The sequence below is a fragment of the Haliotis rufescens genome, unplaced genomic scaffold (genome assembly GCF_023055435.1).
Source record: "Haliotis rufescens isolate VD_foot unplaced genomic scaffold, xgHalRufe1.0.p SCAF_4, whole genome shotgun sequence".
Lineage (NCBI taxonomy): Eukaryota > Metazoa > Mollusca > Gastropoda > Lepetellida > Haliotidae > Haliotis > Haliotis rufescens.
In genome coordinates this window covers 8406526-8424213 of record NW_025964112.1, presented here as the reverse complement: position 1 = coordinate 8424213, position 17688 = coordinate 8406526, and the positions used below count along the sequence as shown (strand labels likewise).

The 17688-nt window shown below is 40.0% G+C and overlaps 1 protein-coding gene across 1 annotated transcript; it reads left to right on the top strand.

The window, feature by feature from the left end:
- Positions 1 to 380: 380 nt before the first annotated feature.
- LOC124135901 (solute carrier family 49 member 4 homolog) lies at positions 381 to 12570 on the top strand. Its single transcript, XM_046501569.2, has 12 exons — positions 381 to 409; positions 2570 to 2979; positions 4258 to 4354; positions 5595 to 5758; positions 6221 to 6290; positions 6600 to 6652; positions 7081 to 7131; positions 7735 to 7864; positions 9033 to 9209; positions 9729 to 9847; positions 11040 to 11222; positions 12161 to 12570. The coding sequence occupies exons 2-12, from the start codon at positions 2577 to 2579 to the stop codon at positions 12292 to 12294; spliced, it is 1581 nt and encodes a 526-aa protein (XP_046357525.2). The 5' UTR covers positions 381 to 409; positions 2570 to 2576; the 3' UTR covers positions 12295 to 12570.
- Positions 12571 to 17688: the final 5118 nt, after the last annotated feature.

The following is a 17688-nucleotide window of genomic DNA, read 5'->3' as shown; positions in this document are numbered from 1 at the left end:
TATACTATGAAGAACCCTACACAGAAACGTTGACCATTGTATTGTTTTTTTAACAATACGTTTCCTCAGAGATATTGCGAACCGACAAATATATTATTTGAAGTACTGTAAGCCTTTATTTGAGAAAGCAAACAAACAGATGTAATGCATGATCAGAAATATACGACGACTTAAGACGTACTTAATCTCTGTAGTTCAATACAGTGTTAGGGGTCCATACCTCGCCATCTAATGTTTATCTTGTAGCTGTGCGATAACCGGAATCCTACCTCTGGAGGCTCGTGTAATCTGTGTACCTACAAACCTGGATGTGTGCACGCACTTGTAACATGTCAGTGATAACACGCTTAACTTAACTACTGCCATGTAGTGGCTATAATAAACACAATAGATACAGGCTACTCTAAAGGTGGGTGTCCTTAGGCGCTTTTTTCTCTTTGAGTGATTTGAGCCTAGTCTGACATCACTCTGGGGTGATTTGAGCCTCGTCTGACATCACTCTGGGGTGATTTGAGCCTAGTCTGAGATCACTCTGGGGGTGATCTGAACCTAGTCTGACATCACTCATGGGTGATTTGAGCCTCGTCTGACATCACTTTGGGTTGATTTGAGCCTAGTCTGAGATCACTCTGGGGGTGATCTGAACCTAGTCTGACATCACTCTGGGGTGATTTGAGCCGTCTGACATCACTCTGGGGTGATTTGACCCTAGTCTGACATCACTCTGGGGTGATCTGAGCCTAGTCTGAGATCCCTCTGGGGGTGATTTGAGCCAAGACTGAGATCACTCTGGGGTGATTTGAGCCTTGTCTGACATCACTCTGGGGTGATTTGAGCCTAGTCAGAGATCACTCTGGGGTGATTATAGCCTTGTCTGAGATCACTCTGGGGTGATTATAGCCTTGTCTGAGATCACTCTGGGGTGATTATAGCCTTGTCTGAGATCACTCACGGGTGATTATAGCCTTGTCTGAGATCACTCTGGGGTGATTATAGCCTTGTCTGAGATCACTCTGGGGTGATTTGAGCCTAGTCTGAGATCACGCTGTGGTGTTTTGAGCCTAGTCTGAGATCACTCTGGGGTGATTTGAGCCTAGTCTGAGATCACTCTGGGGTGTTTTGAGCCTAGTCTGAGATCACGCTGTGGTGTTTTGAGCCTAGTCTGAGATCACTCTGGGGTGATTTGAGCCTAGTCTGAGATCACTCTGGGGTGATTTGAGCCTAGTCTGAGATCACTCTGGGGTGATTTGAGCCTAGTCTGAGATCACTCTGGGGTGATTTGAGCCTAGTCTGAAATCACTCTGGGGTGATTTGAGCCTAGTCTGAGATCACTCTGGGGTGATTTGAGCCTAGTCTGAGATCACTCTGGGGTGATTTGAGCCTAGTCTGAGATCACTCTGGGGCGATTTGAGCCTAGTCTGAGATCACTCTGGGGTGATTTGAGCCTAGTCTGAGATCACTCTGGGGTGATTTGAGCCTAGTCTGAGATCCCTCCCCTCTAGTAGGTCCAACACACTAACTCCAGGCTCATATCACTCTCCGTTGGCCCCAAATCAATCCCTTACTTTCTACAGTATCACACGTCTACTGTTCTGGCATACAGTTCTGGTCCTTTCAGATCTTCACGTAACCTTCGTCACGTGACAGGACCCTGCGATACCACACATTAACCTACATGCATAGTCACATAACACAGCATATGAATGCACCTAATTACAACACTTCTCCCTTGGCAGGTTTAAGCATTATTTCTGCATTTAGACAACGAATATTCTCTTTTCAACGTACAGCATTTTGGCACCGTGTTGATTGCCTCGCTGATTTCAACTACAGTAAACTACGGTTATAACGAACTCCAAGGGACCACTAATTTTAGTTCGTAATAACCGTAGTTCGTTATAAGCATATATACATAATTTATACAACAAATGGTCGGGACTAAAAATAAGTTCGTTATATCGGTCAGTCCGTTATAAGCGTGTTCGTTATAAACGTACTTTACTGTACATTTCCGTTGTTCGGGTAAAATCAATGCCCGGGAGACATTACATACCGGATGTAAAACATTTGGTTCAGGAATTAGCAATGTAGGTGATACACTTTGGCCATTGACACACAATTCTGTACACTGTCTTGAATGGAATATTTTAAACTTCAGCATAGATTGATTCATACATTCTTGATTCAATCTTGAAACATTGTGTCCGATATTTCGTGTTATGTCTTTCCTTCAAATTCTTTTACTGGCCCTTTAATTGTAAGGCCTATTGTTGACAGGTACAAGAAATTTTATGGACCTTTACACCCAACACAAGTTCATTTCATATTCTGTTTACATCCACGTGTTTGTCCATGCACTGACTAAAACCCGGATGATTAACCAGGACAAACCAAAGAAAGTAGAGAAATTAAATGAAGCACTCGTAAAAGAACTAAAGTGCCATCCTCACAAGCGGTAGCCTACAAGCAATAACCATCATTACAAGATACCAATTATGTTTCTGGGTATTCACGAACAGACATTATGTATCCTTTGTTAACCAAGCCTCCTTTATGTTGTCATTCTCAGGTTAACCATGGGAGATAGTGACACAGCACCACTACTTTATGAACAACATAAGCAACAAACCTTTTCCTCTTCTACAAACACACCGGAAGGTGACACCTCAATACAGTACGGCTCGTTATCTGACACACAAGGAATATCTTCTGACGGAACAACAGACATCACTGTGCCAAATGAACAGGGTATTTCAAATGAAAAGGAAAGACTCTACAAGAGCAGATGGTACATTGTCGTGTTGTTTGCACTGCTTGCTGCTGTTCAGATGTCAGTCTGGAACACTTGGGGCCCTATCTCCCACACTGCTGAAGCAGTGTTTGGTTGGAATGATGCCGACATATCATTACTTGCAAACTGGGGCCCCATCACTTTCATGCTCGGGATGCCTGTTTTCGCCTGGATGATGGACGCAAAAGGTGAGAATACACGTCCACTTGGAATGATGTAGCAATCTGGCACCCTATTACATTTTGCTTGGTATGTATATAAACGACCAGGCAAAAGAAAGTTTACACAGTGGATTTGACCAAAACATTACAAACGTTATTCAAACGTTAATAGGTTGGATGAAAACGTGAGGACCAAACACTATTGTTTCGTTTTAGCCACTATCAAACATACATGCATATGTGGACTGTGTTTTGCCAGGCAGTTTAGTTATCTAGATGATAAAAACATATTCTTACGTCGTTAATAACATGCTGTAGGGGTTCGAATCCCGGTTCGCCCCAGTTATGTTTCTAGGTTTGTCAGCACCATACCCGTACTTGTGGGTTTCACCGAAGTGGTAAACGTCTGAGACCTGCATCACTTCGGGCTTTCCTCCAACATTAAGCTGACACGCCGTGATATAACTGAAATACTGTTAAAAGCGGCGTTAAAAACAACTCAGTCACTCACTCACTACATGCTGTAGGCATAATTATTCATCGTCGTCTCCCTCCCTTCATCATGCCCACAATGCCTTTGCTCGATGGTGTATTAGCCGACGCATCATGATACAACTGCAATGTCATCAGAGCAGCGTTAAGCTTGTTTGTTTGTTTGTTGTTTAACGCCGCACTCAGCAATATTCCAGCTATATGACGGCGGTCTGTGAAATAATCGAGTCTGGACCAGACAATCCAGTGATTGACATCATGAGCATCGATCCACGCAATTTGGATCGATGACATGTATCAACCAAGTCAGCGAGCCTGACCACCGATCCCGTTAGTCGCCTTTTACGACAAGCATAGTCGCCTTTTACAGCAAGTATGGGTTGCTGAAGACCTATTCTACCCCGGAATCTTCACGGGTCCAACCCAGCTAAGCAACTCTCTATGTGAGGAGATGCTTTACATGTTGAAGTTGTATACAGGGTACGACATATATTAACTTAAACTGAATACTCAGGTCTCCTCCTCCTCCTCCTCCTCCTCCTCGTCCTCGTCCTCGTCCTCGTCCTCCTCCTCGTCCTCGGTCCTCTGCATTGGCGTATCAGGACTAAAGCGTGATTTTGTTCAGATTACATAGGTTTCATTACGAAATGCCACTCGGTTTAACTCAATTCAATAAAACCCTGATCTATTTAGTCGAAACAAGTGGAAGCTAATGAATTGTATTTTCAGCTGAATAATGCATTACTATCGAAATATGATAACATCAACACGTCTTAGCAACTGTCACAAGGAATATCTCTCTCTTCTGTGTAGGTCTGCGAGTGTGTATGGTCATCACTGTGCTGTGTTTGGGATTAGGTTGTGGGATCAGATTAATCCCTACTCAACAGCCGTCCATGCTGCATCGATGGTGAGTTTTTTTTATAAGTAACTTCTTGCCAAATGTTGTTGCATATGGTGAGTGTGGCAGCTATCCACTCTACACTAAATATTGTGTCATATTTATTAAATATTGATTAGGCGTTATAGTTATGTCCACACATAGACATCCGCTTCAATGTTATCGAAGGCTATGAGATCATTGTAATAGAAAATACTTAATTGGACATCTTGTATTAGACATTTGCAGTTTAGTTACGGCTTCCGGCATGTTTGGTTATCCCAGGGAGTTGAGGAAGCATTAATCCTGAAACAACGTATTTTTGATTGTGCATTCACTTTTCATAGATAAACGATAATCTTTTATTCAACCATGAAATCAGAACTTAAATTTGAATCGTATGTCCAAAATATTAATGTAATTTGGTCTTTCCGTATATTCTGACAATTTCAACGATTATCTGCACCTTTTCCCCCAAAACCGATTGTTATATCTATCCTACTTTTGGATGCGATCGTTCGGCCATTGCGTTTATCTACGTTGCTTAGCCACATCTTTGGGGACCAACTCACTTGATATAATCCTCTCACAAATATAATCGTCCAGTTTTTACGTCACCAAGTTGTGAGAGTATGTTCGAATCTTCAGACATGACGCCATGATAGAAAAATGTTTCATCTTGAAAAATATACAACTTTTCGCTTCTGATTGTTCTTTGCGATTAATCGCATAGCTGTCTTTATTTTAAATTATGACCTATATTTGACAATTGCTCTTTGGACCATGGTCTTAAATTCTTTTTTAAACATTAATTTTCTGACACTTTGTAAACATCATCGCAAAAAATGACGCTGAAATTTCGCATATCTGTTCCCACTGAAAATCTATATCATTGCTTTTACTTGGCCATTTTTGTAGAAAATGTAACGAACGTTGATATTTGTTTAATGTGTGCACGTGTTACGTTTTTCAGTTCAATATATTATGAATAACATTTTTACCTTGTTTTGACCATGCTCTTTAATTCTCTGAAAATGAATATTTAGCTCTATCAAATCAATCTCCTTTGAAATGAGGGACTGAACTTTGGCATGTGGGTTCTGCTTATGATGACATAACGTTTTGTTTAAATTATTCAGTTAAACAGTTTAGTATTTCTGCAGAAACTATCTGAATACCAGTGATGACAGCTACTTTGTACAGTAACTCTTCTTCACATTATTATTGTTAACTGTATATCCAGGTGATTTACACTGTTAATTTGTTTCAGGTTGATCAACTTTGGGCAGATTCTTAACGGTATCGGGGGGCCTGTCTGTACGAGTGCAATGGCCCCGCTATCTTCACAGTGGTTCCCTCCAAACGAAAGGACAACAGCGACAGCCATTCCGTTGATAATCAAATTCCTGGCTCTTGCTGGATCTTATATCATTGGTAGATCTATATTTGGGTTATAGACATATTTATGTTTAGTAGTTCTATTACCCAGTTGGGTAGCCCCGTGGTTAACGTGTTCGACTGTCACATTCAAAACCCTGTTTCGATCCAAATGAGGCCGAATATTGAGCTTTAATGAGTGTTTTGTTGGATAAACATGAAATGTTCACATTGTTTTTTCATTGATTTAGTTCAATTTTCAACAACAAAAGTCATACCTGGATATGAGTAGACAGAAAACATTTTGTAAATATTTTTAGTACCAGGTTAGGTATGATATAGTTGCGAATTTCCCCTATTTTTCGCTGATATGTAGATCTAGTCAAGTGTAATGTTTTGATGGTTGTATGGTCCAGATTATTTACAAACCTCCATCATGTAGCTATTGCTGAGTGCGGCGTTCAAAAACAACAAACAGTATTGTGAATATTCAAAATGAACATATTTCTTCATTTTCAGGTCCAATTTTGGTACCAGATGTATCTAATCTGAATCAAAATCATTCAGACATCAATAGCACCATGTTTAGGTATATATCTTTTCACTATTGTTTAGAAATAAATCACCGAATTTTCACCAAAGGGTGTTCTATTTCATCAAGCATGACACAGATACTGGGAATACATAATACATACGACAAATGCACACCATAATATATGATATTTACCTAAGCCCAATGATGCTTGAATATGGAAAAGAAAGATATTTCTCCAGTGGTATGATGCATAGCCAATATTTCATCATTTCATCTTAAAGTCACTTAAAGAAAAACTTTGTTTATAATCGTTGCAATGTGAATGTGTCGCATTTTATTTATTTTGCCTTGTTTTTTGAACAGCTTTGAAGATTATGCTTTCATTGGTGAAAGTGCAAATCACAGCAATATTTCAGGTTGGCAGACCATTCTTCTTTTTATTATTATATTGTAACATTTAAAATTTGTTACATTTATCAATTTTGAATGTTCAACCAATTCTAAACCTTGACTGATTTTGATCTGATGTTCCTAATTGTTAAGGAACGCACTTACCACTTATGTGGTACATAAGAACATCATTAGAAATTGAGCGAGAGATTCAGAAAATGACTGGTAAAGTTTATGCTGTACAATGTCAATGAACTTTAATGTGTTTTCAGATTTGCAGGCTTTACTGAGTATGTGCTGCCCGGCGTCAGCCAAATGTTTCAAACGTCACAATTTCCTGGAATCTGAGAACACATACTATTAATCTCCAAATATCAGGTTTATCCCTGTCTTAAGTTAATTTCTACATATAAATTATGCATTTATGTTGCATTTGTACACTGACTGCTTACAGGGAATACCGCGGAGGAGCTGAAAAAAGATATTTACTTCTACCTCGAACTTCGTAAGTATACATTAGAATGGAAGTACCGTATGGTTAGCAAAAGTTATGTTTAAGCCATGCCCAGAAAATCCCGCCTTGATTTAGACTGCACACGGTGTACCTATGTCGCGATGATTTTGCCAGAGACGTTGTAAAGCATCACTTTTATGGTTCATATGTAAGAAAACATTATATAAATTCCCCCGGAAACATGTAGAGCTGATTGATTCACTAACTCCCAACCTCGATTATCCAGTGTATCAATCCTTCTATTTGTAAATTACGCGATATTCATTTGCTAACATCTTCGTTTCGAGCCCGAACTGAATGCACGACTTTAAAAACAACCCCTGGTCAAATTACTTTTATGAGCGATGGAGGCTGTGACTTCCGACATGTTGGCGAATGTGTCGAAGATATTTATCAAAATACAATGACGATATTATATACTGATTAGTAGAGGGTGGCTTAAAATGTGACAAGCAATACGTGGTATATTTTACTAAAACCATGGTCATCCACTGTGGGTGTATTTTTATTGTCCTTAATACCTTATCTAGCCCCCTCCCGAGGCTATGTTTTAAAAGGTCCAACCTTTGAGCAGTGAGTGTTGTGTTGTGGCAGAGGCTGGAGCGGCAGGTGTACTCCTGGTCCTCATACTGCTGTACTTCCCCAGCAAGCCCCCGACGCCGCCATGTCGCTCAGCTGCCCTGAAGAGGGAGGACTTCTTACCTGGACTGAAGCTACTCGCTGTGTGAGTGACGGCAACTTTACCTGTCTGTCCTAGATTATAGTAAATGACGGCAACCCTTACCTCTCTGTCCTAGATTATAGTGAATGACGGCAACTTAACCTCTCTGTCCTAGATTATAGTGAGTGACGCAACCCTTACCTCTATATCCTAGATTATAGTGAATGACGGCAACTTAACCTCTCTGTCCTAGATTATAGTGGGTGACGGAACCCTTACCTCTACATCTTAGATTATAGTGAATGACGGCAACTTAACCTCTCTGTCCTAAATTATAGTGGGTGACGGAACCCTTACCTCTATATCTTAGATTATAGCGAATGACGGCAACTTAACCTCTCTGTCCTAGATTATAGTGGGTGACGGAACCCTTACCTCTATATCTTAGATTATAGTGAATGACGGCAACTTAACCTCTCTGTCCTAGATTATAGTGGGTGACGGAACCCTTACCTCTATATCTTAGATTATAGTGAATGACGGCAACTTAACCTCTCTGTCCTAGATTATAGTGAATGACGGCAACTTAACCTCTCTGTCCTAGATTATAGTGGGTGACGGCAACCCTTACCTCACTGTCCTAAATTATAGTGGGTGACGGAACCCTTACCTCTATATCCTAGATTATAGTGAATGACGGCAACTTAACCTCTCTGTCCTAAATTATAGTGGGTGACGGAACCCTTCCCTCTGTATCTTAGATTATAGTGGGTGACGGAACCCTTCCCTCTATATCTTAGATTATAGTGGGTGACGGCAACCCTTACCTCACTGTCCTAGATTATAGTGGGTGAAGGCAACCCTTACCTCCATGGTTTTCATTATGATGAAATAAGGAGCGGGGAGGGAGGGAGTAGAGGGATCCGACACCACTGAGCCACCAGTAACGAGGTATATAAACGTGCATAATAAAAACTTTCTTGAAGTTTCAAAGGAATTGTTTTGTGATGTATTGAGATTTAAGATATGTGTTCTAGTTATCCTGATACATATAAACTCATTCGACTGTACCTTTATACTTTTGTCTGATTGTCTGAATCCCAAAATCTGATTATTTGAAGTTGTCTATAAATGTTTGTCCATTTCAATTTAAAATAATTTTGGATAAATGTGAAGAAAATATGACTTTGTATGTGACTACGTATCAACGTTTAGTGATCTATATTCCTAGAAATGGCAACTTCTGGATCTTGGCCCTGGTATCCTTTCTAGTTGGCGGGTTTAGCAGCGCGTGGATGTCAGTGCTCAGCCTCAATCTGAAAACAGTGGATGTGAGTCAGAAGGAGGCTGGCTGGATCGGCTTCTACAGCTTCCTGCTCGTGGGTACGGGGATGCTGATCCTAGCAAGGTAGAAACTTTTCCACAGTTCAGTCATGGTAGCAAACATATTACCTTGTCGGTTAGTTAACTTCGAATACCTTTGACATAGTTAATGTGACTGGTTTGATATGTGATGAACAACAGATCGCTAGGCTAGCTGAGTCATAAAATGGCATCAAATGTTAAATAACACATTTATACCTTTTGTTTTGTCTGTAAACGTGAATACGTTTCAAAAATCATTAAAACACTATTTTGATGTCAAACTTAAGTTTGTTTCATAAAAAATAACATAGGAAGCCTAGAAATATTCTTCAAGGTGAAGGCAGTTCAGACATGGTAGTAAAAAACATGTTACCGTTTGCACCATAGAACAACAATATATCATGTTTGAAACATTATGTTCTATTGATAAAAATGATACATCATTTGTTTGTTTCATATAATATAATAAAGAGTTTCATATAATGTTGAAACACCAAACACGCAAATGCATTAATTCTACACGAGACTAGTACTGTATTATGATGTCTATTGATTTCTTCAGATTGTCCGACTACTTTGCGCGTGGTATGAAGTGGTACATCTCTGGTTTGTACTTGATCTCATCCTCGATGTATTTATGGTTCGCCCTCATGTGCATCAAGGTGGCGCCGTTTTCTATGGGTATGTTGTCAACCCTATTCTCAGGGAAGCATACAACTTTCACGAAGTGCATCATGCGCATCTTTGCACTGTCGTACCCCAATACAAACGTTCTCATATAACTTAATTCTATCAAATACAATTTAGGATTTACACTTCATGAAAGTAATGACAATTTATTCTTAAGGAGGTTGCAACTAAAATTCATTTCAGGCGTCATTTAAAAAAAATATATGTTATATAGCAGAAAATCATTACTTTAGATGGTTTTGTGTTACGATGTGGAGATATTGGCCTCGGTTATTCTATAAGCTACTCTCCCTGGTGATAGGGTGAAAAGTGTTAATATCAGAATTAAAAAAAGGGCACACGCAAAAAGCAGTATTTGTTTTGTCTATTAAGTGAAGGCATGCCAATAAAGGTACATTAATATTTTACATATTGCATCCTATTCAGAAAAATCATGTTGTCATCTATTCGTGACAACCACATCTACAAAAGCCGACAAAATGCATCGAAACAGTTTTAAGTCTTTTGTTACAAATAACATGAACATAAATCTTAATGAAACAACCTTTCACACGGTCACACCCAACAGGACAGTTAAAAAGTTGACACAAGGGAGATAACTCTTCACGGTCTCTCATTGAGAGCATCTTACGTATTGCTGCTTATCATTCACTTTAGGGGAGACCTTAGGGGAAACAAACATCTGCCCAAACAACTCAACACGCATACTCAAAACATCTTTGTTATCCTCTTGAAAAACATGCATTTAAACATAGCGATTGGTTATAGAACACAAAGAAAGATAAGAAATGTCAATCAATTGGAATCACTTGGAGATAAGGAAAATAACTGTTTACCGGATGCCCTCAAATATATGAAAAGGGAAGTTTACCAAACAATGTAGAGGAATCTCTTAAGCGCTAAGTAATATCCACAATAATGTTAACATCACAAAAATACACTGAAACCTTGTCCGATAGACCATCTAACATGTGGCAAGATAGTTCGGGATAAACGAAGTTCGAGACAGAGTACCGATGTGAGACCACAGAGCCGAACGTAATAGCGACATAATGAAGTTCAAGTTAACTGTGCTTCATTGTAACGGAGTAGTTCTTCAAAGACTATAGATTTAAGGACAAAGTGCAATTCGAAAAACGGCCCAGTCTGCAGTTGCATATGTTTCCATTTCTCCTATGTCCAGTCAGCCTGTACCTGTCCCTCCTGATCGCCCAGACGCCGCCCACAGCCTGTGCCCCCCTGTTCTATGAGCTGGCGTGTGAGGTGGCGTACCCCGTGGGGGAGGGGACGGCAAGCATCGTACTGACATTCACAACCCAGTTGGCTACCATTGTGTTCCTCTTCATCATGATGATTCCCAATGTTGGTAAGTGTGATATGTCCGATGTATTGCTGTTTATAGTGTTTGTTGGTTTGTTGTTTAACGCCGCACTCAGCAATATTACAGCTGTATGACGGCGGTCTGGAAATAATTGAGACTGGACCACACAATCCAGTGATTGACATCATGAGCCTCGATCCACGAATTTGGGATACGATGACATGCATCAACCGAATTAGCCAGCCTGACCACCGATCCTGTTAGTCGCCTCTTACGACAAGCATGGGTTGTTGAAGACCAATGCTATTCCTAATTATAATGACCAGTGGTCATACACGGGGCGAACAAAAAAACAAGCACATCCTGTCACAGCTATGGGACGCAACTCTGCATAGCAAATTGTGATGCCTTGGACCTTTTTATAATAATCCGACAGAGTAAAATTTGAATTTCACATAGCCATTGTTGGTTTGCTCTTTTAGGCTGGGCACCACGATGTGCTATGCTTTTCTATACTATGAGCTTTCAATGAAGTTTTACACCTTCACACTTACGGTAATGGACGTCGCCGTAAGGCTTGGTGACTTGGTTGACAGCATGGCATCGTACGCCGCCTGCACATAATATTAATCACTTAATTGTCTGGTCCAGACTCGATTGATATGATCGCAAGAGTATCGCTGAGCGTTATTTTATTTACGTGTTACTTAATGTAAATTGTTTCAGTGCTGGTGCTATCGGTAGAGCAGGACATGCTTACCCTTTTGGTGAACACCTGGTGTCATCCATTCACACAATTTTCATCATTATTTTGCCTTTTAAGCACCCTGGCAGATAACCGATATATAACCGTATACCTGATTATTATCTAACCTTGACGTTGAGAAACAAACAAACAAACAAACAAACAAACAAACAATATAGTGGTTCCTGGAAACAAACTACTTGAATGTCTTGAGTGATCAAGAACGTTTCTCTTTCAGGTTCAATGTGGCTCAATTGGGCGCTGCTAGGAGCGGTGGCATCAGGTACAGTGTTAATACTGCTACTTAGAGAGCGACATCAACGACTGGATATTGATGTAGAACAAAGCCTTTCCAATAAAAAGGAACACTGACGAACTTCATCGTTCTGTTCTTGAAGATTGACCAATGGCGCGTCAAACGTTGTCAGACATTGTCATTTTATTAATACCATACGTAGCTTGAATAAATAATAGTATACACAAATAGAACAAACAAGAAATGTTTTTTCGATGGTGATGTATTTGATACGGGTATTACAGTTATGTTTTTTTACCTTAAGTCAGGTTGTTAACGTGTCGATAAAGTTTGTAAGGTGTTGGTCAAATCAAATTTTCAAGTGACTTTCTTTTTGCCCAGCAGTTTATTTTCCCGTGGTTAATTGATTACTAATACTTGTCTTGATAATAAACATAATGATACAGTAAGGCAGACATTACTATTCAGAAGAAACATTTTCACTATGTCTGACACAAACATCATGGCTGTAGAAATACAATGTAAAACTGCAGTGTGTGTGTCGTGGACATGCGGACATGCGGACATGCGGACATGAGTTCTATTTCAAGCCATTGAACATATTTGTACTCTTTGAAATATTGCGTTTTACTTCGTAATATTCCTTTACGTATTCAAACATCTCTTAAAATCACCCTTTGTGATCCTCTGAAGTGACACCCTATTATTCCGGACGGTACTGTTCATATGAATATCGTCCGGTTTAACGAATGTCCGGATTAACAAATCATTGGTAGATAGTAATGTTCTTTTAATTATGTGAACATTCCCAAACGTTATTATTCGGAAGAAAGGGTTCCGGTTTAACCGAGTCCGGTTTGCAAGGTTTCACTGTAAACAGCACGATAATGTTGCCACGGAAAAAAGCCAGCTTTTCAGCCGTCTTTTTCGCCACATTAGACGTCAATTGGACATACTGAAAAAAACTGTAATGCTAACTGATTTAGTATTCTACTTTATACTGAAATTTTACCATCTGATCTACGGATTGTTGACTACATCAGTGCAAAATAAATATTTTATTTGTTGAATACCAGTAATGAAATAACACCTATATAAATTTTTCAATTTTCTGAACTCAGTTTCACAGAAATATAAACCCACCCAGACCATGGCACAGTCCCAAAGAGCATGTTCATAGTCATGCATTGTTTGCTAACATATATGAAGTTTCTAGTGTATCAGAAGCTTCGTTATTAACCCTTTGTTTTATACCATGCACATCACTGTTGCTAACTAAATGCACTGTGATAACGGCTAATACCGGACGTCAATACAACATGACCCAAAGTGCGCTGTGAACATTATCTTCTTGTTTCTGTAACAGTAGGTGTCTGTGCCATGTTTTCATGTATGAAAGGGCCCAGGCCACGTTTATACTGAATTAAAGAAATGATTTATGGAAAATGTAATCGGAATGTGTTTAATGGCGAGAGCATCTTCCGCAATACCCTGTTTATGCTTATAATATAGTGGAGAGAATATGTAGAGTGAGCAGGGACGAAGAAGGATGACGTCTCCATCCTGTACCCCTCAACGAAATTCCACTGGGATCCAGGTACACCAGCATCGTTGACAGAAGTGTGTGGACTTCGGAGGGAGGGGATTATCTAGAAACATAATTACTCCTTCAACGCACTCTACGAGATATATTTAGCCTCAAAACATTTCAGCCTCCCCTAGTGTCATACAGCCACCGTTGATAAACCTGTGTTGCAGAGATTCGTAAAGTCCACATTAACGATGTGTCATGGTATCATCAGCTCTATGATCCAGTGCATTGTATGCCTATTGTATTACAATAATCTCTTTGGCATAGCATCGTTTTGAGAATGATTTGAATGCAAGGACGCTAAAAATAACCATCCAATCAAATTACATTCATTAACAAGAGAGACATTATAGGATACTGATAATTGGGACGGAGGTGATGTGTATATAGAAATTATTCTAAAATACATAGTCAATGCTACATACATGCGGGTTGTAGCCCTCTGCAGTGGTCCATCAGCTGACTCAATCTGCCCTTAAAGCCAGGTGTGATGACGCCGGGGTCAAGGGAAACAAAACATTGACCTGTGAAATATGTGTATTTGTTATGTCTTTATGTACACTCAATGTAGTGGTCTATGGGAGATAACTCCGGACGGCTTAATGTGTTCATGGTATCAAGCTCCTCACAGCGATAGCCCGTTCGCGGAGCTCTCTATTCTTCAAATTGAAATATGATGGCAGTCCCAAAGACATAAACAAAAGTATAAACGTTACTACATATGGGGTTGGAGGGCAAATTTCAAGATTCTTGAAATGGCTGCGCCCACACTGGGGGCAGCGATGTTACCGAGAGTGTAACGAAGGTGTCACGCGCTGGGAAGGAGCTTGTCATGGTATGGTCTACGGGAGATAACTCCGGACAGCTTATGTTATACAATGTACTCTTCAGTTCAGGAGTAAGAAAGGGTCATTTCCAATATGTCTGCCTGCATGTATGTGTGAATAAAAACCCTTGTTCTACCTTTCCTGAATCCATGATACAACAGTATTAGTTTGAGTGGTTGTGGTTACAGCTTACAGTAACAAATATATCTCCCCCAAACAGGTGAGATGAGGTGAAATGGTGTTTAACGTCGCGTTCAAGATCAATGCACTTATATAGCGACGTGCATGCACGTGTATGTGTGTGTGGCTGCTTGTACTAGTCCGGACTGATGCCGATTTACAGTGCTAGCCCACTGAGATACCATGCCGCAGTTTAACATGAATACCCCACTCAGACACAGTATACTGACTCCGAGCCGACCAGTCCTTGTTTTAGCCCCATAATGCCGAGCGCCAAACAGGGTAGCGACAAGTACCATCTTTTAACGTCTGGGGATCGAACCTCGAACCTTCCGCTCTCCGGGCGGACTCTCTACCACTAGACCACGGAGGCGGTCCCCCAAACAGAAATGCATATGTGGAGATTCATTCCGTGAAAGTGGTGATAAATAGCTGAAATGATTCCGTTTGGTCCATATAAGCATGTCCAGCTAAAAAAACATGTAGATTTGTTTCATGCAGCAGCTACACATGAAATTCTTTCCTTCCACGACTTATTTACCTTATTACAAACACATATGCGTTATTACTTTTTTTACATAATATATAAACAGCTGTTACATGCATTTTATCACTACCATATTAATGCCCAGTTTGGATTATTACACAGTGAAAGATAAAACCTGCGGTTAATGGTATTTTCGGACATAAAAACTGATTGAAATGGACAGTCTGCGTTTTGAAACGTTTTTTAAAGGTTATTTGTATTACAAGTCTGCGTTTTAAATATATTCGCATGTATACTGGATATAAAAAGTGTGGTCATGTTAAAAAGGAATGCTCAGGTTTAAAACGTCATTTGCTCTCTAATAAATAGCTGAAATGGCTCTGTTTGGTACAGCAAAGAACGTTTTTACTGTAAAATGTATTTCACTACTTAAGGTAACAATTGGGCAAAACAAATACAAGTTTCTTACATAATACCACTGCACAACTTTACATAAAATTATGATCCTGTCATATTTTTAAGAACCAGCGTGGTAGGATAGATTGAATCGTCTGAAAAAGAACTATTTCTAAGAACATATCATAATTATCATATGTATGGATATCCAATTGACGATTCATCAACAGTCCGTACAATACAGTGGGACCGACCGAAGAGCGCTGATGTTTGTGTTCAATTGACAGACTATTGACAGACTACTGACACTGTTGACAGACTATTGACAGACTACTGATAGACTATTGACAGACTATTGACAGACTATTGACAGACTGTTGACAGACGTTTGACAGACTGTTATTAGGACAAGAAGTATTATGGATAACAACTTATTTAACAGTGCTTCATATTAAGTTAAAAAAAATACATTTATTATGAAATTAAATAATGTTTATGTCAATACATATCACACCCGATATTGTTATTGTTAATTGACCCCTCTTTGAGCGCGTGTAGCTCTGTCTCCTGTTACCAGGTGTGGGTTTTGTCAATGAATTTGTTATGATAAAACATTGATCCGACAAATGACCAAATAGTATGTTCTTATTTCAATAACAAAACATTTACACCTCTTATGTCGTAAGAGGCGACTAACGGTATCGGGTGGTCAGGCTCGCTGACTTGGTTGATGAATGTCATCGATCCCAATTGCGTGGATCGATACTCATGATGTCAATCACTTGATTGTCTGGTCCAGACTCGATTATTTACAGACCGCTGTCATATAGCTGGAATATTGCTGAGTGCGGCGTTAAACACCAAACAAACATCAAACAAGCAAGCTTTATATGAATCACAGTTACTTTTTTTCGTTAGTATACATACCATCCAACTTTATACCTTTAAAGACTCTTATCTCTGATATGTCTAGGTCTGAGATGGTCAGTGGTCATATCTGTATTGTGTGTAGGTTTGGGGTCAAGGGTCAGGCGCATCCCAACCGAACAGCCGCCCATACCAACAAGCGGTGAGTTACAGTTACGCTTGTGTTAGTGATTGATTGATTCAGACTTCCTAAAGGATGTTTGTAATGTACGTAACAAAACAAATGTAAATATTCAAAGTATATAAACTAGGCAAACCTCTCGCTGAGTACATTTGCCCCTTTCATTCTTAAATATAGGTAGACTATCTCCGTGGTCTAGTGGTAGAGCGTCCCATGCCGCATCATACCAAAAGACGTTAAAAGATGGTACTTGTTGTTACCCTGTCTGGCGCTCGGCATTAAGGGGCTAAAACAAGGACTGGTTGGCTCGGAGTCAATATACTATGTCTGAGTGGGGTATTCATGTTAAACTGCGGCATGGTATCTCAGTGGGCTAGCACTATAAATCGGCATCAGTCCGGACTAGTACAAGCAGCCACACACACACGTGCATGCACGTCGCTATATAAGTGCAATAATCTTGGACGCGACGTTAAACCCCATTTTACCTCACCTCAAACACCTTAAATATAGTTGTATGGTTGGAGGCACGGGTGGCCCAGTCGTTTACGGCGCCGCAATTCGCTGTGCAGAGTTGCGTCCCTGTGACACATCAAGAACCTATGATCGAAGGGTTCGAATCCAGAAGGTTTGTCACCATACCCGTGCTCGTACGTAGTACCAAAATGGTTAACATGAAGGGCCTGTACCACTTTAGACTTTCCTCCCTCATTCATCTGACACACACATTTATAACTTATATACGGTTTTAGGCAACTGTACACCCAACTCATAAATTGATATCCAGAATTGTCATTTTGAGTGTAACATTAAACATGAAAGGAGTCGAGTTGTGATGGCTAAACGACAACAAATCTGCATTTGACTCACAGGTTGATGAACACAGGTCAGATTTTGAATGGCTTCGGGTGTTAAGTCGGCAGTGGCGCTACGGCCGTTCTAACTGCTCAGTGGTTCTCTCTTTACGAGAGGGCGACAGCC